We start from the raw sequence: 27,036 nt of genomic DNA, 5'->3' as shown, positions 1-27,036 counted from the left end.
GATTATGGAAGAAATTTTTCCCCGGTTCGGTCTACCAAAGGTAATAGGGTCAGATAACGGACCCGCATTTGTAGCCCAGGTAAGTCAGGGTGTGGCCAGGATATTGGGGATTGATTGGAAATTGCATTGCGCATACAGACCCCAAAGTTCAGGGCAGGTAGAAAGAATGAACAGGACAATTAAAGAGACCCTAACCAAATTAGCTATAGAGACTGGCTTGAAGGATTGGACCATGCTCCTGCCTTATGCCCTGTTCAGGGCCCGGAATACCCCCTCTGCTCTCATGTGTAATCTAACCCCTTATGAAATCTTGTATGGAGCGCCACCTCCAGTCAAAGACATATCCTCCATTCTAGAGATTAATAGTTCCCTCCATACCCCCTTGCTTGACAGGCTGCGAGCCTTGGAAAAAGCCCAGCGGTTCCTGTGGCAGCAGCTCTCCACCTCCTACCAGCCAGGAGATAACAGAACTCCGCATCAATATCAGGTGGGAGACTTCGTCTACGTCCGCCGCCACCAGGTACAGACTCTTGAACCTCGCTGGAAAGGACCGTATCAGGTACTCTTGACCACCCCCACCGCAGTCAAGGTCGATGGCATCGCATCCTGGATCCATGCGTCTCATCTCAAACCTGCGCCTTCGCCCTCTGAGTCCCAGTGGAAACTGGAAAGGACTGACAATCCTCTCAAGCTGCGGGTTCATAGGGTTACTACTCCTTCTCCTCCTTCCCCTAGGGGAACCCAATTCCAACCCGCATAAGCCTTGGAAATGGACAATATCCAGATGGGAAAATGGGAAGACTATACAAACTTGGGAGGGAGCAGGGGGGCCTTCGTTCCTGGTACCCCCTTGTAAACTTACCACTCTGGGGAATGAACCCTGTTGTGACCTGACCCCCATTTATCCATGCCCTGCATCCAATCCGGGTAGAAGTTATTGTAACAGCCCAGGACATTATTATTGTGCCTACTGGGGCTGTGAAACCTTAGCAACAAAATGGACAACCTCAGGTGACCCCTTCCTCAAAATAGGATTCCAATGGAACTGTACTAACCGCGGAGGCTGTGGGTCTGAAGGGTGGCTCAGGGAGCGTCTCAGGGCCCACGCCACAGGTGCTAGTCTTAAAACAGATTACTCATACAACCCTTGTGATAAAGTTTGGCTTAATATCACTAACCCTTCAGACGATAGTTGGATAACTGGAAAGACCTGGGGAACCAGATTCTACGAAGCCGGCACAGACAGGGGGGGACTGATGTTCATTAAGAAGGAAGAGATTCCCCAAAAAGCTATCCGGATAGGCCCCAACCCTGTTCTGACTATGAAAAACTCAGGGCCTCGTACAGAACCTGCACCCTCACGAAGGCCTAGCCATACTCCCCAGGACCCCACGAGTTCCATAATTCCCACTTCTTCCCCCCTTCCAACTCCCAATAGTACTTCTCCCTACAATCCAGAGACTCCTGGTGACCGATTATACAACCTAATTCTAGGAGCCTTTTCTGCCCTCAATCACTCCCGAGCTAATCTCACCCAGTCATGCTGGCTTTGCCTGTCGGCTTCGCCGCCCTATGATGAAGGAATAGCTATAAATAAGTCATATACCATCCTCCCTAATGGCACATCTTGCGACTGGGACAGCGACCATAAACTCACCTTGTCTGAAGTTACGGGACAAGGAACTTGTATAGGTAACCCTCCTCCCCACGTTAAAATCTTATGTGCCACCATTAACCAAACCCAAGATAATAATAAATTCCTTCGACCTCCCCCAGGTTTAAAGTGGGCATGTGACACCGGAATTACCCCTTGTGTATCTACAAAGGTTTTTAACAACTCTGTCAACTATTGTGTATTAGTTTCTATATACCCCCGAATTCTCTATCATTCAGAGACAGAATTAGAAACTACACTAATAAGCCAAATCAGATACAAAAGAGAACCAATCTCAATAACTCTAGCAGTCCTTATGGGGGTAACTGTCGCTGCCGGTATAGGCACGGGGACTGCTGCCATTGTACATAGCAATCAACAAACCAGTCAATTACAGGCCGCGATAGATCAAGACTTAAAAGAAATAGAAAGATCTGTCTCAGCCCTTCAGAACTCTCTAACCTCCCTTTCAGAAGTAGTTCTGCAGAATAGGCGGGGACTTGACTTACTTTTCCTCAAAGAGGGGGGACTATGTGCAGCTTTAAAAGAACAGTGCTGTTTCTATGCGGATCACTCTGGTGTTGTTAAAGAGTCCATGACAAAACTCAGAGAGCGCCTTCGTGAAAGACAAAAAGAACGAGAGGCGCAACAGGGGTGGTTTGAATCTTGGTTTACTAAGTCCCCCTGGTTGACAACGCTATTATCTGCTCTCGCTGGGCCCTTAACTGTGTTACTTTTAATAATGACTATAGGACCATGTATTCTAAATAAAATTATACAGTTTTTACAGGGGCAGATTGGAAATGTCAAACTAATGCTCATCAGACAACAGTACTCAGTATTAAATAACCCAGAAAATCTCTAAGATTAGAGATATGTACAAAAAGGAGTGGGGAATGTAAAGAAGGATTTTATAAAACTTAACAGTAGCTAACTTTTCTTATGTAAAGAAGGATTTTATAAAGAAAAGAGTTATGGGCCCCATCAGGCTAAAACAACCCGGGACTTCCCAGGGGCGGTTATCTGCTGCCTTTGTTATGCAAGGTTTTCTGCTGCCTTGGTTATGCAAGGTTGTAACTGCCGGAGAAAGTTTATCTAAGAATGCAACTGAGAAGGTTGAGTAAGGGAGTTTTGCACGAGACAGCTGCTTCTTGCAAGAAGCAGCTCCCATGACTCATGCGCGAAAAATGTTTGTTATCTGCTTCTTGCAAAATGTTCGTTATCTACTTCCTGCATAAAGCAGAACCTGTAACTAATGTTCAACCCTCAAACCCCACACCCTTATCCTGGCCCTCAAAAGGCTTCCCAAAACCCAGGTTCGGGGCTCTCTGTTCCTGCGTGTTCAGTGAGCCCCATGCATGTGTGGTAAATAAACCCCTTGCGTGTTGCATGAGAGAACGTCTCTTGGAGTCCTCCTTTGCGCGGCAAAACTCTCAAATTCTTACAACATGAAACTGATCTCAGTGCTAGTTTAGACAGTTAACTGAGGTAGTATGCCATGTTTACTACACTTGTTTTTTTTTTTTAACTACACTTCCATTAGCATGAGCTAAGGTGGTATTCCATGTTTTAGGTTACAGTGCTTGCTCATATTCTAAATTCATCTACAGACTTCATTATTGAAGCTAGCTAACACTTATTGAATGCCTGCTGTGTTCTAAGCACAGGAGATATGAAGATATATAAGGTACAGTCCCTAACTCGAGTAACTCAGAATTTAGCATGGGGAAACAAAACTATGCATTAGTTACTTATCTTAGTTTGTCAGAGCTGTTACCGCAGACATAGCACAATGGATTGGCTTAAACAATGGGAATTTATCAGTTTACAGTTTTGAGGCTAGGAAAAGTGCAAAATCAACATATTGGCAAGGCTTGCTTTCTCTTTGAAGACTGTACCTTTCTGGAACTGACTGCTGGCTATCCTTTGGGTTCCTTGGCTTGTATTCTACCTCTTGTCACATGGTGATGTGACTTCTGGGTTTTCTTCATAGGGCCTCCAGTAATCTGAATTAAAGCCCACCTGCTTTGGTTGATCACATTTTACCTAAAAGTAACATGACCAGAAGGTTCTCTTTACAATGGATACCCACAGGGATGTGGATAAAGATGAAGAACAAGTGTTTGTTGGGGTACATAATTCAACTTACCTCAGATATTATAATATGCAAAGCACTCTGGAAACAGAAGGGAGAAAGTATCTGGTTTTCTTTAGTTGGTCAAGTTCAAAAGTCTTTTCCAAGAGAGCATGGTATTTGAATTGAGTTTTAAAGTATGAAGAGCAGTTTCAGAGGCTGAGAAAGTGAAAAGTGAATTCCAGAGAGGGGCAACTGAATGTGGAAAATGACATAGACATAAAATGGTACATTTTGTAGACAACCATGAAACAAAGGGATATGGAATTAGTAGATGCATTCTCTAGAGAGTGACCATGGATATCTTTATTTAACAGACCAAAGTTTCCAGGGACTTTAAGTGTCCTCTGAAAGAAGCCCCACTCATTGAAATAACAGAATACATCCGATTATTACAAACTTCAAAGTAAATGCAGGTGAACATTGATATGGAAATATTTGCATAGTAGGGTAGTTACACTGTATTCAAACTAGGGGCTATGTACCTCTAGTGCTGAAATTTTATTGCCTTCAATTTTGTAAGTGGCATAAGTCCGTTCTGAAAGTAAGTTTAAAGTTCAAAAACATTGGTAAGCTACATTGAGATGAACATGGTCTACTATAGGCAACATCAAAATTTTCCACCTTTGCCTTAAAGTACTTTCCACTTCACCACATTCCCCAAATCCCCATGTATGAAAGATTTCCATGCTACTACTGGTCAGTATTGGACCCAGGCCCTGACTTTTATTTGAAAAAAACGATTAGGTTCTTTCAGCTTCCCTTATCAAAACTTAAGAAATTAAGAATTAATTTCTTGTTCCGCATTCCTTCCATCTGGAAGAAATAAAACTTCTTAGCTTCCCACTGAAATTTACAGATTTGAATGTGTAAACCCAATGCCAATGGATTTTAACCCATTCAGAGCCTGTATTTCTAATGGTCACTTATCAGAAGACTATATCTCTGGGGCTAGTGTCAGACAAATGGAAGGTGAATGGGAAAGATATTTTGGGATCGGCCAGGCACTTTAGAATCATGAAACTTCACAACTGATTTTGCCTATATTTAAACTAGTTCTAGGTATTAAAAGTAACCTTGCTTTCCTACACCCCTGCAATTATGTTTCAGTGTAAACTATGTCTGTGGTGTGGTAAGACTATTGCCTCCTGCATGATTAGGCTAAATAACCTCATGTAGTCTAACAACCAGATCAATTGTGAATTCACCATGCAATTAATATCATGTATGGACTGAAAAAATATTTCTTGCATGTGTAAGTGTTATCTATAGTTGTGTTCTGCCAATATGCATTTTTTCAAGTAAGGGATACTAAACATAAACCTACTGTTATGAAGGTATTACTAGAACTACTGTCATTTCAAGTCTATAAACTTGATGGATATGCAGTAAAAAAGGGGGGCAGATGAGGCTGAATTTAGTGGCTGCAGATCCAGGTGATTCCAAGTTTTGATTAAACCAACTTTTGATATACATGGGGGAAAAAATTCTGAGGATGGAGAGATGAAAAAGAAACTTGAGGATCCAGATTCTAGTGTCAGTTCTGCCGTCAGTTTGACCTGTTCATTTTTCCTGTCCCATGGTTCCCCTATGCATTAAAGTTGGTTATAGGTCAAAAATCAGAAGTTCCCTTCTGGGATTCCATGAAGCTCTGTTATAAGTCGCAAATTTCCTTTTGAAAATGTATTAACTTCATTAGAATTAGTTGTACTTTTTCTTCTATCTCACTAGATGGGGAACTCTTTGAGGTTAGAAATCACTTTTCTTTTATCTTTGATGCATAATACCGAGCAGAATGCTTTGCTCACGATGAGTACTCAGTGATTCCTTATTTGACTGAATCACAGTGAAGATAATACAAAATGGAAAATAAATGTACAAAGTGATTCATGAAGTGTGAAGAGGTATGCAAATGTATGATAGTTTAAGAAGAATTATCTTTAATGTGTTAATCATCCTTTCCTTTATTCTACAAATATTTACTCTTTAATGTAGTGAGGAAATGGAAAATATAGAAAGAAGCCAAATAGTTCAACAGAAATTGCAAACACTGTTCATTGGTCTAATATGTAATTAGAAGAGAAGTAAGAATTTGGACCAGAAGCTGAAACTAAGAGCTAAAAGAGACCCTGTGATTTGAAGGGCCTCTAAACAAGAAGGAAAACTCCATATCATGGAAGAAACAATCACTTTGTTTTGATTAGTGTTCTAATACGTAAGCCCTCAGAATGCAATATACCAGAAACAGAACAGCTTTAAAAATAGGGATTTATTAAGTTGCAAGTTTATAGTTCTAAGGCCGAGAAAATGTCCAAATTAAAGTAAGGCAACAGAAATGTCCAATTTAAGACATTTAGGGAAAGATAATCTTAGTTCATGAAGGTTGACGACATTCAGGATTTCTCTCTCAGCTGGAAAGGCACATGGCGAGATCTGCTAGCTTTTTCTTCAACGGATTCCCCTGGGTCTCTGTCCATTCTGCTGGCTCTGTCAGTTTTGGTGACTCTCGTGGCTCTCTAACTTTTTCCAAAATGGTTCCCTCTTAAAGGGCTCCGGTAAACAACCCTACCTTGAAAGGGTGGAGACACATCTCCATGGAAACCATCTAATCAAAAGTTACCAACCACAATTGGGTTGGCCTCATCTCCATGGAAACAATCAAAACGCTCCCACCCAGCAATACTGAATGAGGGTTAAGGAACTTGGCTTTTCTGGGATACACAACAGATTCAAGCTGGCACAGTAAGTATCATTCCTTAGCTTAGTCCCATGTATCCCCAGTACTTATGACACCCACAGTTAGCAATGGGGCCCAAATTTAATCCAGATCCCCTTTTCTCTTTCTGAAAAGTAAAAAACATACCTTGAACACACATATAAGTCATCACTGGGACTGGGTAATATTCCCAGATCAGAGAACACTTCCTAGCTACTATTTCATGAAAGGAATGCCTGTGTACATCCACTTTACTGAAAGCCCCACTCCTGACTTCCAAGACTCCTCTACTTTCAGAGTTCTTGTAGCTACCAGTAGATATGGAAGCATTTCCATCACAGTGTATGAGAGCCAGTCAGACACGGTAGCACTGAGCATTCACTGCAGCTATCACTCAGAGACACAGAGGAATAAAGCTTAAGAAACATGACAGTGGTCTGACCACACCATCTGTTATTAAGTCTCCTCACAGAACTACTTATCTAAACCTGTCCAAGTTCCCAGGCTCATCATATTGCCTTGTGAAGGCCTTTTAACCTCTGCATCTGCCCCCATAGAGCTGCCTTGACTGGCTCGTTGCGGAAGGTAAGGATAAAGGGATTGAGAAGTGGGGTGAGGAATGAAGTCACCAAGGCCACAATCTTGTTGACCTCCACAGAGTATGCTTTGCCAGGCCTAACATACAGGAAGATGGTGGTACTGTAGCCCATAAACACCAGGGTAAGGTGAGACCCACATGTGGAGAAGGCCTTCTGGCGGCCACTGGCAGAGGGGATCTGTAGCACAGTGGTCACAATGTAGCCATAGGAGATGAGTGTCACCAGGAAAGAGCTGAGGACAAAGGCCAAGGCCATCATAAAGTCCCAGAATTCTAGCAGTCTTGTGTCTGAGCAGGCCAGCTGCAGCAGAGGAGCATTATCACAAAAGAAGTGGTTAATGATGTTGCCACGGCAGTAATTGAGATGAGTCCGGGAGAGGACAGTAGGTACCATGGCTAGGAAAGGAGCTGCCCAAGCAGCTCCTGCCAGCCGGACACATACATTCCAGCTCATCAACGTGCTATAGCGTAGTGGGTGGCAGATGGCCACAAAACGGTCAAGGGCCATATCTGCCAGGATGAGGAAGGAAGTAGATCCTAGGGAAAAGTAGAAGTAGAACTGGACCATGCAGCTAATGAAGGAAATGACCTTGTGGAGGACCAGTAGGTCTGACAGCATCCTGGACACAGTGGTCATGGTCACCAAGATCTCTAGCATGGAAAAATTTCCCAGGAAGAAGTACATGGGAGTATGTAGATGGGTATCAGCCATGATCATCATAATGATAATGGTGTTTCCTGTAAAGGCAAGAAGATAAAGCACAAGGAAGGGTCCATACAGCAAAACTTGCAGCTCACCAAAAGAAGAAAAGCCCATGAGGAGAAATTCAGAAGGGTAGCTCAAATTTGCCATGATTTAGGGACTGAGTCCTGGCATGGAAACAAAAAAGAGATACAGATGGACAGACGGATATAGAGACATTGATATAGAGAAAGAACCATTGACTGTGAAACAGAGATAGCAATGGAAAGAGAGACAGGGAGAGAGAGGCAAGAAGATGGTTAGCTTTAAACTGAAAGATGCAGAGAATCAGAGATAAAGATAAAAATGATAATATAAGTTTCACAGGGAAGCAGAGTTAGGAAGTGAGAGAAGTTAAGAACATAGAAAGTCATTGATAAGGAGAGAGGAAAAATAGAGAAACTGGGTAAGATATACAACATAACAACAGTTATAGATTTAGGGAGAAGGCAATAGGAATACAAGAAAACAGAGAGAAGCAGGAAAGGAAAAGCAAAAGACGGAAGATGGAGAAATTGGGATAGGGAAGGAAGGGAAACATGGAAAGAAAGAGATATAATTAGTGGGAGTCCCCCAGCCCAGAAGCCCCCAAGTTTAACGTAGTACTGGTTGTCTGCGTTATGACCCAGAGGCTGTGCATCATGACCCATTTGAAAAGGTCCCTGCAAGTCTTTCTGGGCTCTCTCTGTTGAGAATCCTCACTCATTCACAATTCTCCAGCTATGATCATGAAATTAGTGGTAAGCAGACTTTTGAGTCAATAAATTAGCTTCCTTGAGGATAACCATCTGGTATGTGTTTGCAAAGACCAAAAGCAGAAAGGACCCAGGTGATATGAAGAGATAAGCCTCAGAATCCAGGTTCTTGCTCTAAAGAAGACTATGAGGACATCAGAAATAGACAGCATTCTGCTAATGGCAAAGCTCTGATGCTTCACTGTCTAACTCACTCTTCTCTTTCTCCTTTCTCTTTTACAGTGTTTTAGATTAAATAAACAACGGAATCAGACTGCCTGTGTTTGAATTCTGGTTTTGACACTGGCTTGCTATTGTCCATAAGCAAATAATTTTCTCTCTCTGAGACTCAGATTGCTCAGTTACAAAATGAGATAGATAATAATAGAAATTAGAATTTAGCTCCTAGGACTATTGTACATATTAAAGGAATAAATTACTTAGTACAGTGTCTGGTTCATATTGAGTGCTCAACAAGCAGCTGTTGTGTTTGCTTTCATTATTTTTATTGTTATGCCTGCCAATGAAACTCAGTGTCTTTACCCATCATTTCTCCACTTTACTTTAGTGCCAGTATGTGCTTGAAAGGAATGTGTATATGTGCACATTTTTGTGTTGTGAATATTTCCATAGCTTTATGCTGCTTCTTAGATTTTCAGTTCATTAAAAGGATACTTTAAAAGATTTTTAAACATCTAAGAAAAATAAGTATTACAACACAAACTATGAGGAGAATAAAAAGCAAAATTGTATATAGATATTTTCTGGCCTTTCTGGCCCAATAAATGGTTCATTTGAAGTTGAGTGCTGGCCACCCAGCAATGGCATTACAATATAAAGAAGGTTTGCTTCCCCAGCAGCTCTGCATCCATCCTACTCACATGCTTTAAGATGAAGTCTAGAGTCCACCTAATTAACAAATGTCAAATGGGTCAGAGACAGGAAATGGTAACTGATATTCTTAGAAATAGTACCTATTTTGGAAAGTTTGAAAGAAAATGAGATTGTAAAACTTCACTTGAACAATTCAGTCTTTGTAAACTTTTTTTTTTTTTTGGCATGGGCAGACTCTGGGAATCAAACCTCAGTCTCTGGCATGGCAGGCGAGAACTCTGCCACTGAGCCACCGTTGCACCACCCATACAGTTTTAAATAAATCATGTAAAATAAAATAAAGAAAGATTAAGTCTAAAGTCTATACACAGCAATAACTAAATTCAAGCCTATTCCTTATGTCTGCACTGTTCAAGAATCTGACTGAAAAACAAACCTAAAGTACTCACCTTAGCCTCTAAACAGTGGCTTCTTCTTGAGCTGCTCAGGTTAAGACCTACGCCTGGAAATTCCTGTATGTCACGTTACATGAGAAACCCAGGCCTTTGCCCCTGGTTAGTATCTTGCAACTTGTAGGGGCAGACAGGGAATTTGTCCAAAGCTGGAAAGGGGGAACACCACGGGGCAAGTGACTCCATAAGCTAAAATATCTCCAATGCTTAAGCCGATGTTCTAATTAAAGGCTTACTCTGTCTCACTACAAAGCCAAGGGGGAAACACTTATGTGGGGCTGGAAGGTGGGAATCAAATCTTCACAAGACCAGAGGAAAAAGTGTCTGTTTCTGTTCTTCTCTCCTAAGGATCAGTGTTCTTGATTTTCTCTGTCCACCACGTCTCCAAGCTTTGGTTTCTTGATGGTTCTTAGAAATGAACTTAGGCTGGATGGGAAACTTAGACTTCAGCCCAGCAATCTCTGTGGTAATGATGTAAAAGGAAGGAGTCTTTAGGGACTTATGAGAAGCTGCTATTATTCCTGAGAATAATGATAGGTCCTCCATTCTGGGGGGGCAAAGTTTGTGGAAAATACTTGAATGAAGAAAGGGGCAGAGACCTGGGTCTACCTAAGCAGCTGATGGACTAGGATCACTTCCATTTCAGTGCCTGGGCCTGGGCCATTTCTTTCTTCATGGGACAGTGGGAAAAAATGAGATCATGGAAAAACAGAAGGGAATTGCCCTACCTGTACTAAAATCATGGTCAGTTGGGTACATGACCAGGGCTGGACCCAGAGTTTCCATGTGGAGATTTTTTTTTCTCCTTCTCTGATCCAGAGATTAGAGATCTGGGTAATCAGGGTATGTAGGTCTAGACCACAGCACTCTCTTGTCTTCTGGCTCTCAAGTGCCATCTGGAGAAGTTGGGGAATCAAAAGAGCAAGCTTAGGAGTTGATATAGGCAGAGTCTCTGATAGATACCTCTTAGGAAATGGCCAAAATGAAGGTCACATATGTGACTCCTGTGAGAATATATACACATAAAGCTAAAGGATAAAAGTGAAGAATAAAGATCCTTACCCATTCCAAAGATCAGGCTCCCTGGTAATCTCTGAGTCACAGTTGTTCATCTCAGAAAAATTCAGATTTCATAGATGGCACCAAGCTCAAGCCTGCTGACACCCCCATCAACACACTAAGTTAATGCTAAAGAGATATCTAGCAAAAACTTCAAAATGAAGATTGTGCAAATGAGCCCTGAGTTTAAGAACTGCCAGAGATGGGAGCTATTGGGAAGAAAATCTTTCTGTAGGCTCTGAACTTGGAACTGTATTTTCAGGACAGGGCAATGACACAAAGAAAGAGTTTAGGTCATCCTGGATAGTATTAGGAATGATGGTAGAAAATGCGCATCTTGTTAACAGGCAGTTCAGGCAGGCAAACAGGGTAGCTGTTAAAGTGCAATTGGAGGCAGGATGCATTGGGACTTGAGGAATAATGGTGCAGGGCGGTGTTATATGGATCTTTATGGCTGTTTGCATTTTCCATTGCTGCTACAACAAAATACCACATATTTGGTAACATAAACAATACATATTTATTATCTTGCATGCTTTGCAGGTGAGAAGTTCAACATAGGTGTTACTGGACTAAAATCAAGGTTTTGGCAGGGCTGCATTCCTTTTTGGAGCCTCTAGAGGAGTATCTATTCCCTTGTGTTTTACAGCTCCTATGCAATTTCTTCACATTCCTCAACCATGTCATCCATTTCACCTACCAGCTTTTTTCCTCCCACTTTCTCCTTTCATCTTCTTTTTTTTTTTTTTTTTTTTTTGCATGTTATAGGCACCAGGAAACGAACTGGGTCTCCAACATGGCAGGCAAGAACTCTGCCTGCTGAGCTACTGTGGCCCACTCCCCCCTTTATCTTCTTGCTGGTCATTTTGTTTTCTGTTTCTATTTTATGTTTGCTTTTTCTCATGTTCAGGCCATTGCATGGTATTTTCTTGAGCAGCCAAAGAAACACTGGTCATTCTAATCTTTTGTTCTACCAACTCCCAATGTAGCAATTTCTTTGTCCCAACCCAGAGAAAGTTGTGTTTTTTTTTGCCTTGGCAGGTTTCTAAGGAAGTGCTTGTTCCCCCTATCGCTTTCTTTCCCTGTCTCTATTTCCTTCCATCTTCTCTCCCTTCCCTTCTTCTTTTTATAGCGTTCCCTATCTCCTTCTCACTTCCTCCCTTCATCCTTTCACTTTATCCTAGAAACATTTTTGAATATTCAGGTTATGTGAAAAAAGTATAACTATGATTCTAACACTTCATGTTTTCAACAAAATAAATTTCAGGTTGTTCAAATCAATTTAAACGTAAAAAGTGATAAATTGCATTTGAAAATTGCTTAATCTTACTTAAAATTAAAGATCACAAAATTAATAAGAATAGTTTTTGAATCACAGTCATTTTTCACATTCACACAAATACAAGTACAAACAGTGATTTTTAAAAGTATTTTTATTGTAAACAGCAAACCAACATACAAACATTCTTGACATGCAAGCATTCTTGACATGGGTTATAATGTCATCACACAGTTGTGTGTGCATTATCATGATCATTTTTTTGGAGCATTTACATCTCTCCAAGAAAAGAAATAAATAAAAAAAAACAACTCATACTTGCCATACACCTTACCCTCCCTTTCACTGAACACTAATATTTCAATCTACTCAATTTATTTTAATCTTTGTTCCCCTATTATTTGTTTATTTCTTATCCACATTTTTTACTCATCTGTCCATACAGTAAATAAAAGGAGCATCAGACATGGGGTTTTCACAATCACACAGTCACATTGCAAAAGCTTTATCGTTATACAATCATCTTCAAGAAGCATGGTTATTGGAACACAGCTCTACTGTTTCAGGTACTTCCCTCTAGCCACTCTAATACTCCATAAATTCAAAAGAGGATATCTATATAATGCATAAGAATAACCTCCAGGATAACCTCTTGGCTCTGTTTGAAATCTCTCAGCCACTGACACTTTATTTTGTCTCATTTCTCTCTTCCTCCTTTTGGTCGAGAAAGTTTCATCAATCCCTTGATACTGAGTCCCAGCTCATCCTAGGATTTCTGTCCCATTTTGCAAGGGAGGTTTATACCCCTGGGAGTCATGTCCCATGTAGAGTCAGGGAGGGCAGTGAGTTGGCTGAGAGAGAGAGAGAGAGAGAGATGCAACATGTGAGCAACAAAAGAGGTTCTCTAGAGGTAACTCTTAGACCTAATTTTAAGTAGGCTTAGCCTATCCTTTGCAGGGATAAGTTTCATAGGGGCAAATACTAAGATTGAGGGCTTGTCCTATTGAATTGGTTGTCCCCACTGCTTGCAAGACTATCCGGAATTCTTTATGTGGGGAAGTTGAATTTTCCCCTCTTTCTCCCCATTCTTCCAAGGAGACTTTGAAAATACTTCTTTATTCACTGTTCAAATCACTCTGGGATTTATTAGGGCATCACACTAACCTGGACAAATCACCAAAATCTCAGGCCCTACTCAAGGTTCCATGTACTTATGGTGTTCAATTAAACTGTCCATAGAAGTTCAATTAGGAAATGCACTAGTCAAAATACAAATTTTGCACCAAATAAACATTTCTTGCTTTAGTCTCACAGAGGAGTTGAAGTTTTAAAATATGAATAACCATTTCAAATAGTGATTTTTAAAAGAAAATAAGGTTATCTGAGGTCTGGAGGTGATCTTCAAAACAATTCCCATAAAGATGTGAGGCAGATGTTTGGTCAGAAAAAGCAGGTAAATTGCCATCAAGTTCCAGGGCAGATTTCAACCAATCCAAAGGGAATTCTGTGGCTAGGAGAACGCTTCAGAGTTGTACTTAATTGAGCCCTAAATTGAAACATGGGTGCTGGGCATTTGTACCTTTGCGTCAACCAGTTATTTCATGTGGGATTGAGGAATGAGCTCCATTTCTGTTCCTTCCTCCTTGACTTTGTATAATTAAAGTTGGAAAAAATTAGATATCATGCAGATTAGTGATCTGCAATTTTAGATGAGCAAACCAGACCCAGAAGGATGAGTATCATATTGAATATTGTACAGGTAATAACAAAGAAAAGAAATTAGATTCTGATTTCATAATTCCAATTCTAATGCATCTTTCATGATCTTATACTATCTTGAGATCTTTTCACTTTCACTTTCATTGAAGTTGCCCCTTATAAATTCTACATTATGGAGGTATCTTCCTCTGTACAGATACAATTTCTTCTTACCTGAAGAGGTATTTGCAGAAACTTACTCAAACAAGTTTTGACAGAACTTGCCAAAGAGACCTCTGTTTGGGGAAAGGTCTTGGGAGATACTTGTCCTATTGTGAAATAGTTAGCGTAAATAAGCCCTCACATCTTTCTTCTTGTTTAGTTGCCTTACATCAATCAGAGTCATAATCTACTCAATTCACTCTGTCTACTTATTCTAATGGCCCTTCTTATTCACTACAATGTTGTCTTTATCCTCCCCCTGCGCTTGCATGATTTCTCTCCCCAACAGACCCCCAATGGTGGGCAATATCCATTGATATATACTTTGGATTTATATTTCTTTTTTTAAGTTGCAATTGAGATATATTTATATACCAAATAATCCATCCAAAGTATATAATCAACGGCTCACAGTTTCATAATACAGTTGTATATTCATCACTATAATCAATTTTAAAACATTTTTATTATGCCAAGAAAAAAACATAATAAAAAAGAACACACAAAATACCCTATTTCCTTATATCCCTATTATTTTAAAATTTATTTTGTCTTTATTTTCTTACTCATCTGCTCATATACTGGATAAAGGGAGTGCCAGTCACAGGGTTTTCATGGTCACATGATAAAAGCTATATAGTTATACAATCATCATCAAGACTACAGTCTACTGGATTACAGTTCAACAGTTTCAGGTATTTTCTTCTAGTTTTCTAATACACTAGAAACTAAAAAGGAATATCTATATAATGCATGAGAATAACCTCCAGAATGACCTCTCAACTCTATTTGAAATCCCTCAGCCATTGAAACTTTGTTTTGTTTTATTTCTTTTCTCCCTTTTAGTCAAGAAATTCTCAATTGCATCATGCCAGGGTAAGCCTCATTCCTGGGAGTCATGTCCTGTGTTTCCATGGAGACTTACACACCCATATAGCAGGGATGGTAGTGAATTTATTTGCAAAGTTGGCTGAGAGAGGGAGGCCACATCTGAGCAATAAAAGAGGTTCTCTGGGGGTGAATCTGAGGCATAATTATACATAGGCTTAGATTGTCCTTTTTGGGAATAAGTTTCAGAAAGGCAGTCTACAAGATCAAGGGCTTGACTTATTAAATTGAAAGTTCCTAATGCTTATGAGAACATCAGGAATTCCCAAGGTGGAGAAGTTTAAGATTTCCACATTTTTCCTTGAGGGGCCTATGTAAATACTTTACTTTTTGTCCCAAATATTTTGGAATGTATTAGGGTATTATACTAACTTGTACAGAAAAACAAGATCTAATTCCCTTTTCTAGTTTCCATTTAATTATGTTATTTAAATAAACTGGCAGTATGAGTTAAATTAAATAGTGTGCTACAGAAATATGTTTTGTACCAAATAAACATCTTTTTCTTTGTTTTCGCACAAGTTGAACTAGTCAGTATCATCCGTTACCTTGTATTCTGATTTATCTTAATCCTAAGCAAGTCCATTTCATTCATACCTCTAATTGAAGTCTGATCTCTTTTTCAACTTCTTTAACAGTTGCTGTATGGAGTAATGCTGACTTTCATAGCTGTACAACTCTCAAGTTTAAAACAGATAGCCACAATTCCAGGGAACTACCAGGTTATACACAAAGATCTCAGCATCTCAGAATTTAGAAATAATAATTAAACTCAGGAACAGATGTGACTTTTGTAAGAACTTACAATATAGGAACCTTTCAAATAATTTTATTGAACATTCTGTACTCCTAATCATCAATAACCCAATCTCTGCCCACATTCTATCCCCTGATGACTTAGGCTTTTGAATTCAATTCTCAGCATTTGCTCATTATAGTTAGTTCATATTAGCAAGACCTTGCAATAGTTGTCCTTTTGTTTCTGGCTTATTTCACTCAACATAATGTCCTCAAGGTCCATTCATCTAGTTGCATGCCTCACAACTTAATTCCTTATTGCAGCTGCTCAATATTCTACTTTATTATCACTGCAGTTCACCCTTCTATTTATCCATCAATATACCCTTATTTTACTTCCATCCATTGCAAATTGTGAATAATGCCACCATAAACACCAGTGTGCAAATGTTTATTCATGACCTTGCTTTCAGTTCTTCCAAGTATATACCAAATAATGGGGTTGTAGGACCATATGGGAACCCTGTACTTAGCCTCCTGTGGATCCACCACACTGTCCTCCAGAGGGGTTCCTCCATGCTTCTTCCCTATCAACAGTGAATAGATGCATTTTTCTTTTTTCTCCAGCACTTGTTTCTATCTGTATATATTTTAAACAGCTTTATTCACACATCATACAATCCATTATTGTACAATCAATCATCCTAGTATAATCACACAGTTATGCACTCACCACCACAATCTATATAAGAACATTTCCATTTCTTCTGTCTACAAAGAGGCAAAATAAAAATAAAAATAATTAAAATTAAAAAAGAAAAAGAAAATGATAAAAGAAAGAAAGAATGAAAAATGAAAAAGGAGGAAAAACAACAACCAGAATACCATACCCTTCCCTTATATCCCCCTCTTATTGACATTTAGCTTTGGTGTTTTGCCTTTGTTACAACTAATGGAAGAATATTAGAATGTTACTGTTAACTATAGACCCTAGTTTGCATTGAATGCATTTTTTCCATATGCCATCCCTTTTTCAACACCTTGCAATGGTGACATTCATTTGTTCTCCCTCATATAAAAACTTTCTAGTATTTGTACATTTTATCACCATCATTGCCCACTCCAGGTTTTGCTAAGTTATAAAGTCCCAATTTTTATCCTCTATCTTTCCTTCTGGTGTCATACATGCTCCTTGCCTGCCTCTTTCAACCATACTCACACTCAGTTTTGTGTAGTGTACTTATAATATTGTACTACCATCAGATAGTATCATGCTATCCATTTCTGGATCTTTACAATCAATCCTGTTGAACATTCTGTTTCCTTCAGCATCAAATGCCCTATCTCTATCCTCTTTCTATCTTCTGATAACCTGTGTTCTCTAGTTTTTTTTTTTTTTTTTTTTGCATGGGCAGGCAATGGGAATAGAACCCGGGTCTCCGGCATAGTAGGCAAGAACTCTGCCTCCTGAGCCACCGTGGCCCACCCTGTGTTCTCTACCTTACTTCTCAGAGTTTGATGATTATAGTTAGTTCATATTAGCGAGACCATACAGAATTTGTGCTTTTATTTCTGGCTAATTTTGCTCTACCTAATGTCTTCGAGGTTCATCCACATTGTTACATGCATCAAAACTTTATTCTGTCTTAAAGGTGCCTAATATTCCATCATATGTATTCATCATAGCATGCTTATCCACTTGTCCGTTGATGGACATTTGGGCTGTTTCCAGCTTTTGGCAATCATGAATAATACTGCTATAAACATCAGTGTACAGATATCTGTTTGTGTCCCTGCCTTCAGTTCTTCTGAATATATGTCTCATAATGGGATTGCTGGACCAAATGGCAATTCTATACTTAACTTCCTGAGGAACCACTAAACTGCCTTCCAGAGTCACTAGCAGTGATTAAGTTTTGCTATTTCTCCATATCCTTTCCAGTACTAGTAGTTTTCTGGTTTTGTTTGTCTGTCTGTTTGTTTTATAGTGGAGCAGAATTCCATTAGATTTGCATCATAAGTATATGGTTAATTGCTGTTTTTTGTACCATTGCACTTTCCCAGTGCATATATGAGAGTTCCACTTGCTACACATCTTTATCAACACTTAGTTGAGTTGAAATTAATTAACTAATTATATTTGAGCCTGTCTACAAATTCTCTATTAAATTTTATTGCCCTATATGTCTATTGATATATTCTGCCTATACCACACTGTCTTGATTATTTTAGCTTTACAGTAAGTCTCAAAATAAGATATTTTAAATCCCCCATATTTATTCTTGTTTTTCAACTATTTTGCTTATTCTATATCCTTCACATTTGCATACAAATTTTAGAATCAGCCTGTCAATTGTAACAAAAAGCATTATGAGATTTTGACCGCAATTTCATTGACTCTATCAATTCTACAAAGTAGTGTTATTATTTATGATTATCCAATACCCCTCCATCCACTTAATGCTTCTTCAATTTATATCAGCTATGTTTTGCCATTACAAGTATATAGATTTGCATTCTTAGTTTTACATGTTTTTGGATATTGTAATCTATACTTTTTATTTCCATATTTAAAATTCATGGCTAGTTTATAGAAATACAATAGATTTTTGTATATTAATCTTTTGTTCTAAAATGTGATAAACAATTAAATATGTGATATAATATAAGGTAATAAGTGATACACAGAAAACTGAAGCCCAATAGCGTGTCTTTCTTTTCCCTTTTTGGGTAATGTGATTGGTAACATTCCTTTGAGGAGGTGATGCTAGATTAATGGGCTAAATAAAGGGAGGGGCAGAAATCCCATCAGAGGTAGCTGATGGCCTAAGATTTATTCCTTTGCAGTGCCACGTGGCATATCTCCTTCTTCCTAGGAATGTGGGGAACAAGATGGGGGGTGGTGTCCTTAAACATAGTCTGCCCTTGGAAATTATTCCGAAGTGTTCTGTGTAATTAACACTGTGACAAACCTGAGGATTCCAGTGATACCATTTGGAGATCTTGTGTCTGTGAAACAAGAGAACTGTAATGTAGGGAAAGATGGAAGTTGGTCATACTCCTTGCCTCTTTTTTGCTGGCTCCAGGTTGGTTCTATGCAGTAAAGATGAGACAACTTTCAAAAGTTCCATCATTTCTACATCATCTGAACTGTCATCAGATCATATGAAGTGCTGGAATTGGTACAGTTAATCTAAGAGGAAGTAGGACCATTCCAGAAGCAGAGGAGCCTAATTGAGTTAGCTTCAAAAACTATCCAGCTTAAAATTGTTAGTATTTGCTCCCTATGAGAAGGCAGAGATTGCAGATAAAGAAAAGGAAGGTTTTCATCACACCAAGAGAGAGGAAGGGGTATTCATCCATCCCTGGGAACTAGCTACACAGTAATGTGGGAGCCGCACTACTAGATTTAAGATAACTTAGCATTAGCTCTGGCTATATAGGGTGTATATTAGTAGAGACAACTCACCTAATCACGAGGTGGGAAAGAATTCCTCATCCTAATCTGTCTTTTTTTCCCTTTTGAAAGCAGGACCGTGTGGAACCTACCTCTCTTTTGATCTTCAGATTTCACAAAGAAAAGAAGCAAAGTCAAACTTAGGGGCAATCTCTCTAGTGCTTCCGAATTCCACCTTCTGGGTTTCTGTGGGTTCCCCAAAGCACATCATGTCCTTTTTGCTATATTATTTTCCTACTCAGTGACATTGATGGGAAACACAGTTATCATCATTGTCAATCTTGATAAATGTCTGCAGTCCCCCATGTACTTCTTCCTTGGTCATTGCTCCATCCTAGAGATCCTGATTACAAACTTCACTTTCCCTGTGATGCTATGGGGGTTGCTGATTCCTGGAATGCAGACAATACCTTTGTTTGCATGTGCTACCCAACTCTTCCTCTACCTTGCTGTAGAGACCATAGGGTTTGCCTTACTGAGAGCTATGGCTGTGGACCACTTTGTGGCTGTGTGTAACCCTTTGAAGTACAACATCATTATGAACATGCACATCTGCATCTTTGGCAGTGATTTTGTCATGGACATATGGGTTCTATTCAGAACTGGACTGTCTATGCCTCTTTTCAGTTTAACTATTGTAAATAAAATATGTTAGACCATTTTTTTCAGTGACAGAGGATAATTGCTCAATTTCTCCTATGATGACACAATTTTCACACAATTAATTCTTTTCTTATGTTTGTTTTTTAAATGCTGTATGGCAGTGGTCACATTTCATTCTTTTTCCATGTGACTTATTGCAGCACCATTTGCTGAATTTTTGTTTGTTGGGGTTTTTATTTGTTTCTTTGTTTGTTTGCTTGTTTGGGAAGTGCATGGGCCAAGAATCGAACCTCGGTCTCCCACATGCCAGGCGAGAATTCTGTCAATGAACTACACTTGCACCCCCCTTGATGGCTGTTTTTATCATCGATGGTTCTTTGATGCCTACAGTTGTCTCCTACACCTTCATCATCTCCACCATCTTCAAGACCCCCTCAGAGTCTGGCCACAGGAAACCCTTCTCTACTTGTGCTTCCCACTTCACCTGTGTTGTGAATGGCTTTGGCAGCCGCTTCTTTCTCTATGTGAAACCCAAGTAAACACAGGCAGCCAAGTACAACAAGATAGTTTCCTTGTTGATTTCTGTGGTAACTCCTTGCTTGAACACTTTCATCTTCACTCTCAGAAATGACAAAGTCAAAGAGGCCATTTGAAGTGATGTGGATCACTGCTGTCAACTCCTCAAGGACTAATTACTTTCTAAGTCAGTTCTAAGGGCTATGGATTTTTCAATATCCTAGATTATTTAAACTCCTCTCTTATCATTATCATTCTCATAAAAAATTATATAGTGTGCACAAATAACCCTCAATTCTTGGAAGTAGACAAAATAGAGAAAAAGGAAACCCATTCTCTGCTAGTAGAAACTTACAGCATTAAGTTCTGCTAGTTTCCTCTTTTGAAGTCAAGGAAGTTTATCCTTGTGATGGGGAAGGACCTAGAGAAATGAAATTTGCATGTTTGCGCAGGCCTCTATTAGCCCAATAAATTTTCTTATAAACAATTTCTGAAAATGCATTTTGTGGAAGAGGAAGGAAATCGGGGAAGATTTGGGGTGGGACAGGTGTCATAATGAGGGGATGAAGTTAGAGATGCTCATTTTGTTGCATCATGACCTGTTGCCAGGTACTTTTGAATAATTTACAGCAGTTTCTTTACAAGATAGCCACATGCATTTTCAAATGCTCTAAGGCCCTCTCCTACTGGACATATAGCTTACTTTCCTGGTCCCATGTGTGCTGGTTTGAAATTATGTATGTATCCTAGAAAAGCCATGTTTTAATTCTAATCCTATTTTGTAAAGGCAGGTGTTTCTCCTAATCCCTATTCAGTATTGAAAGTTTGAAACTGTAATTAGATCATCTCCCTGGAGATGTGATTTAATCAAGAGTGGTTGTTAAACTGGGTTAGCTGGAGATGTGTCTCTACCCATTTGGATGGGTCTTGATTAGTTTCTGAAGTCCTATAAAAGAGAAAACATTTTGGAGAAAGAGAGATACAGAGAGAGCAGGGCAGAATGACATAGCATGAGAAGAAGAGTCCACCAGCCAGCGACCTTTGGAGATGAAGAAGGAAAATGCCTCCCAGGGAGCTTTGTGAAAAGAAGCCAGGAGAGAAAGCTAGCAGATGACGCCATGTTTGCCACATGCCTTTCCAGATGAGAGAGAAACCCTGACCATGCTCACCATGTGGCTTTCCAGATGAGAGAGAAACTCTGACTGTGTTCGCCATGTGCCCCTCCACTTGAGAGAGAAACCCTGAACTTCATCGGCCTTCTTGAGCCAAGGTATCTCTCCCTGGATGCCTTTAGATTGGACGCTTCTATAGATTTGTTTTAATTGGGACATTTTCTCCGTCTTAGAACTGTAAACTATCAACTTATTAAATTCCCCTTTTTAAAAAGCCATTCTGTTTCTGGTATATTGAATTCCAGCAGCTAGCAAACTAGAACACATTGCTACTGTAAAGTATGTGTAACATTGTATACATTTTGTCCCAGAACCAATCTAAATTGGTAATATGAGGATAGGCATGCTTCTCATTTAGCAAATATTTGTTTGGGGGTGAAGATAGAAATACTCTGGGAGAGGAATAGGACAAGAGATTCATTTTCTTAAACTTCTTCTTTATTTTTTTATTTTTATTTTTTTTTATTTTTTTATTAACGGAAAGAAAAAAAAAGAAATTAACACAACATTTAGAAATCATACCATTCTACATATGCACTCAGTGATTCTTAACATCATCACATAGATGCATGATCATTGTTTCTTAGTACATTTGCATCGGTTTAGAGGAACTAGCAACACAACAGAAAAAGATATAAAATGTTAATATAAAGAAAAGAAATAAAAGTAGTAGTAATAGTAAAAAACAACAACAACAAACAAACCAACAAGCAAACAAAAACAAAAAAAACCCTATAGCTCAGATGCAGCTTCATTCAGTATTTTAACATGATTACTTTACAATTAGGTATTATTGTGCTGTCCATTTTTGAGTTTTTGTATCTAGTCCTGTTGCACAGTCTGTATCCCTTCAGCTTCAATTACCCATTGTCTTACCCTGTTTCTAACTCCTGCTGAACTCTGTTACCAATGACATATTTCAAGTTTATTCTCGAATGTCCGTTCACAACAATGGGACCATACAGTATTTGTCCTTTAGTTTTTGGCTGGATTCACTCAGCATAATATTCTCTAGGTCCATCCATGTTATTACATGGTTCATAAGTTTATCTTGTCTTAAAGCTGCATAATATTCCATCGTATGTATATACCACAGTTTGTTTAGCCACTCTTCTGTTGATGGAGATTTTGGCTGTTTCCATCTCTTTGCAATTGTAAATAACGCTGCTATAAACATTGGTGTGCAAATGTCCGTTTGTGTCTTTGCCCTTAAGTCCTTTGAGTAGATACCTAGCAATGGTATTGCTGGGTCGTATGGCAATTCTATATTCAGCTTTTTGAGGAACCGCCAAACTGCCTTCCACAGTGGTTGCACCCTTTGACATTCCCACCAACAGTGAATAAGTGTGCCTCTTTCTCCGCATCCTCTCCAGCACTTGTCATTTTCTGTTTTGTTGATAATGGCCATTCTGGTGGGTGTGAGATGATATCTCATTGTGGTTTTGATTTGCATTTCTCTAATGGCCAGGGACATTGAGCATCTCTTCATGTGCCTCTTGGCCATCCGTATTTCTTCTTCTGGTAGGTGTCTGTTTAAGTCTTTTTCCCATTTTGTAATTGGGTTGGCTGTCTTTTTGTTGTTGAGTTGAATAATCTCTTTATAAATTCTGGATACTAGACCTTTATCTGATATGTCATTTCCAAATATTGTCTCCCATTGTGTAGGCTGTCTTTCTACTTTCTTGATGAAGTTCTCTGATGCACAAAAGTGTTTAATTTTGAGGAGCTCCCATTTATTTATTTCCTTCTTCAGTGTTCTTGCTTTAGGTTTAAGGTCCATAAAACCACCTCCAGTTGTAAGATCCATAAGATATCTCCCAACATTTTCCTCTAACTGTTTTATGGTCTTAGACCTAATGTTTAGATCTTTGATCCATTTTGAGTTAACTTTTGTATAGGGTGTGAGAGATGGGTCTTCTTTCATTCTTTTGCATGTGGATATCCAGTTCTCTAGGCACCATTTATTGAAGAGACTGTTCTGTCCCAGGTGAGTTGGCTTGACTGCCTTATCAAAGATCAAATGTCCATAGATGAGAGGGTCTATATCTGAGCACTCTATTCGATTCCATTGGTCGATATATCTATCTTTATGCCAATACCATGCTGTTTTGACCACTGTGGCTTCATAATATGCCTTAAAGTCAGGCAGCGCGAGACCTCCAGCTTCGTTTTTTTTCCTCAAGATGTTTTTAGCAATTCGGGGTACCCTGCCCTTCCAGATAAATTTGCTTATTGGTTTTTCTATTTCTGAAAAATAAGTTGTTGGGATTTTGATTGGTATTGCATTGAATCTGTAAATCAATTTAGGTAGGATTGACATCTTAACTATATTTAGTCTTCCAATCCATGAACACGGTATGCCCTTCCATCTATTTAGGTCTTCTGTGATTTCTTTTAGCAGTTTTTTGTAGTTTTCTTTATATAGGTTTTTTGTCTCTTTGGTTAAATTTATTCCTAGGTATTTTATTCTTTTAGTTGCGATTGTAAATGGGATTCATTTCTTGGTTTCCGCCTCAGCTTGTTCTTTACTAGTGTATAGAAAAGCTACAGATTTTTGAATGTTGATCTTGTAGCCTGCTACTTTGCTGTACTCATTTATTAGCTCTAGTAATTTTGTTGTGGATTTTTCTGGGTTTTCTACATATAGTATCATATCGTCTGCAAACAGTGATAGTTTTACTTCTTCCTTTCCAATTTTGATGCCTTGTATTTCTTTTTCTTGCCTAATTGCTCTGGCTAGAACTTCCAACACAATGTTGAATAATAGTGGTGATAGTGGACATCCTTGTCTTGTTCCTGATCTTAGGGGGAAAGTTTTCAATTTTTCCCCATTGAGGATGATATTAGCTGTGGGTTTTTCATATATTCCCTCTATCATTTTAAGGAAGTTCCCTTGTATTCCTATCTTTTGAAGTGTTTTCAACAGGAAAGGATGTTGAATCTTGTCAAATGCCTTCTCTGCATCAATTGAGATGATCATGTGATTTTTCTGCTTTGATTTGTTGATATGGTGTATTACATTAATTGATTTTCTTATATTGAACCATCCTTGCATACCTGGGATGAATCCTACTTGGTCATGATGTATAATTCTTTTAATGTGTTGTTGGATACGATTTGCTAGAATTTTATTGAGGATTTTTGCATCTGTATTCATTAGAGAGATTGGTCTGTAGTTTTCTTTTTTTGTAATATCTTTGCCTGGTTTTGGTATGAGGGTGATGTTGGCTTCATAGAATGAATTAGGTAGTTTTCCCTCCACTTCGATTATGTTGAAGAGTTTGAGGAGAGTAGGTACTAATTCTTTCTGGAATGTTTGATAGAATTCACATGTGAAGCCGTCTGGTCCTGGACTTTTCTTTTTAGGGAGCTTTTGAATAACTAATTCAATCTCTTTACTTGTGATTGGTTTGTTGAGGTCGTCTATTTCTTCTTGACTCAAAGTTGGTTGTTCATGCCTTTCCAGGAACCTGTCCATTTCTTCTAAATTGTTGTATTTATTAGCGTAAAGTTGTTCATAGTATCCTGTTACTACCTCCTTTATTTCTGTGAGGTCAGTAGTTATGTCTCCTCTTTCATTTCTAATCTTATTTATTTGCATCCTCTCTCTTCTTCTTTTTGTCAATCTTGCTAAGGGCCCATCAATCTTGTTGATTTTCTCATAGAACCAACTTCTGGTCTTACTGATTTTCTCTATTGTTTTCCTGTTTTCAATTTCATTTATTTCTGCTCTAATCTTTGTTATTTCTTTCCTTTTGCTTGCTTTGGGATTAGTTTGCTGTTCTTTCTCCAGTTCTTCCAAGTGGACAGTTAATTCCTGCATTTTTGCCTTTTCTTCTTTTCTGATAAAGGCATTTAGGGCAATAAATTTCCCTCTTAGCACTGCCTTTGCTGCGTCCCATAAGTTTTGATATGTTGTGTCTTCATTTTCATTTGCCTCTAGGTATTTACTAATTTCTCTTGCAATTTCTTCTTTGACCCACTTGTTGTTTAAGAGTGTGTTGTTGAGCCTCCATGTATTTATGAATTTTCTGGCACTCCGCCTATTATTGATTTCCAACTTCATTCCTTTATGATCCGAGAAAGTGTTGTGTATGATTTCAATCTTTTTAAATTTGTTAAGACTTGCTTTGTGACCCAGCATATGGTCTATCTTTGAGAATGATCCATGAGCACTTGAAAAAAAGGTGTATCCTGCTGTTGTGGGATGTAATGTCCTATAAATGTCTGTTAAGTCAAGTTCATTTATAGTAATATTCAGGTTCTCTATTTCTTTATTGATCCTCTGTGTAGATGTTCTGTCCATTGATGAGAGTGGTGAATTGAAGTCTCCAACTATTATGGTATATGTGTCTATTTCCCTTTTCAGTGTTTGCAGTGTATTCCTCACGTATTTTGGGGCATTCTGGTTCGGTGCGTAAATATTTATGATTGTTATGTCTTCTTGTTTAATTGTTCCTTTTATTAGTATATAGTGTCCTTCTTTGTCTCTTTTAACTGTTTTACATTTGAAGTCTAATTTGTTGGATATTAGTATAGCCACTCCTGCTCTTTTCTGGTTGTTGTTTACATGAAATATCTTTTCCCAACCTTTCACTTTCAACCTATGTTTATCTTTGGGTCTAAGATGTGTTTCCTGTAGACAGCATATAGAAGGATCCTGTTTTTTAATCCATTCTGCCAGTCTATGTCTTTTAATTGGGGAATTCAGTCCATTGACATTTAGAGTTATTACTGTTTGGATAATATTTTCCTCTACCATTTTGCCTTTTGTATTATATATATCATATCTGACTTTCCTTCTTTCTACACTTTTCTCCATGTCTCTGTCTTCTGTCTTTTTGTATCTGACTCTAGTGCTTCCTTTAGTATTTCTTGCAGAGCTGGTCTCTTGGTCACAAATTCTCTTAGTGACTTTTTGTCTGAGAATGTTTTAATTTCTCCCTCATTTTTGAAGGACAATTTTGCTGGATATAGGAGTCTTGGCTGGCAGTTTTTCTCTTTTAGTAACTTAAATATATCATCCCACTGTCTTCTAGCTTCCATGGTTTCTGCTGAGAAATCTACACATAATCTTATTGGGTTTCCCTTGTATGTGACGGATTGTTTTTCTCTCGCTGCCTTCAAGATCCTCTCTTTCTCTTTGACCTCTGACATTCTAACCAGTAAATGTCTTGGGAAACGCCTATTTGTGTCTAATCTCTTTGGGGTGCGCTGCACTTCTTGGATCTGTAATTTTAGGTCTTTCATAAGAGTTGGGAAATTTTCAGTGATAATTTCTTCCATTAGTTTTTCTCCTCCTTTTCCCTTCTCTTCTCCTTCTGGGGTACCCACTACACGTATATTTGTACGGTTCACATTGTCCTTGAGTTCCCTGATACCTTGTTCAAATTTTTCCATTCTTTTCCGGATAGTTTCTGTTTCTTTTTGGAATTCAGATGTTTCATCCTCCAAATCACTAATTCTATCTTCTGTTTCTTTAAATCTGTCATTGTAGGTATCCATTGTTTTTTCCATCTTTTCTACTTTATCTTTCACTT

General features: G+C 38.7%; 1 protein-coding gene and 1 pseudogene across 2 annotated transcripts in view; one reads left to right on the top strand and one right to left on the bottom strand.

Annotated features, from left to right (window-relative positions):
- LOC143681961 (olfactory receptor 9A4-like) overlaps window positions 1-20,347 on the top strand; it is a 79,277-nt pseudogene extending 58,930 nt beyond the window's left edge. The window contains exons 4-6 of the transcript XR_013175000.1: window positions 14,969-14,998; window positions 19,281-19,942; window positions 20,199-20,347. The product of XR_013175000.1 is annotated as an olfactory receptor 9A4-like (transcript). The remainder of the gene's footprint in view (window positions 1-14,968; window positions 14,999-19,280; window positions 19,943-20,198) is intronic.
- LOC143681977 (olfactory receptor 6V1-like) lies at window positions 7,014-7,955 on the bottom strand. Its single transcript, XM_077159078.1, has one exon. The coding sequence runs from the start codon at window positions 7,953-7,955 to the stop codon at window positions 7,014-7,016; it is 942 nt and encodes a 313-aa protein (XP_077015193.1).
- Window positions 20,348-27,036: the final 6,689 nt, after the last annotated feature.

This window comes from Tamandua tetradactyla, chromosome 1, assembly GCF_023851605.1.
Source record: "Tamandua tetradactyla isolate mTamTet1 chromosome 1, mTamTet1.pri, whole genome shotgun sequence".
In the NCBI taxonomy this organism is placed as follows: domain Eukaryota; kingdom Metazoa; phylum Chordata; class Mammalia; order Pilosa; family Myrmecophagidae; genus Tamandua; species Tamandua tetradactyla.
Note: the sequence above shows the minus strand (reverse complement) of the source record. Positions and strands in the feature narration are given on the sequence as shown.

Bases quoted from the DNA above. Each gene is read 5' to 3' on its own strand.
- LOC143681977 (XM_077159078.1), bottom strand. From the start codon at position 7,955: ATGGCAAATTTGAGCTACCCTTCTGAATTTCTCCTCATGGGCTTTTCT.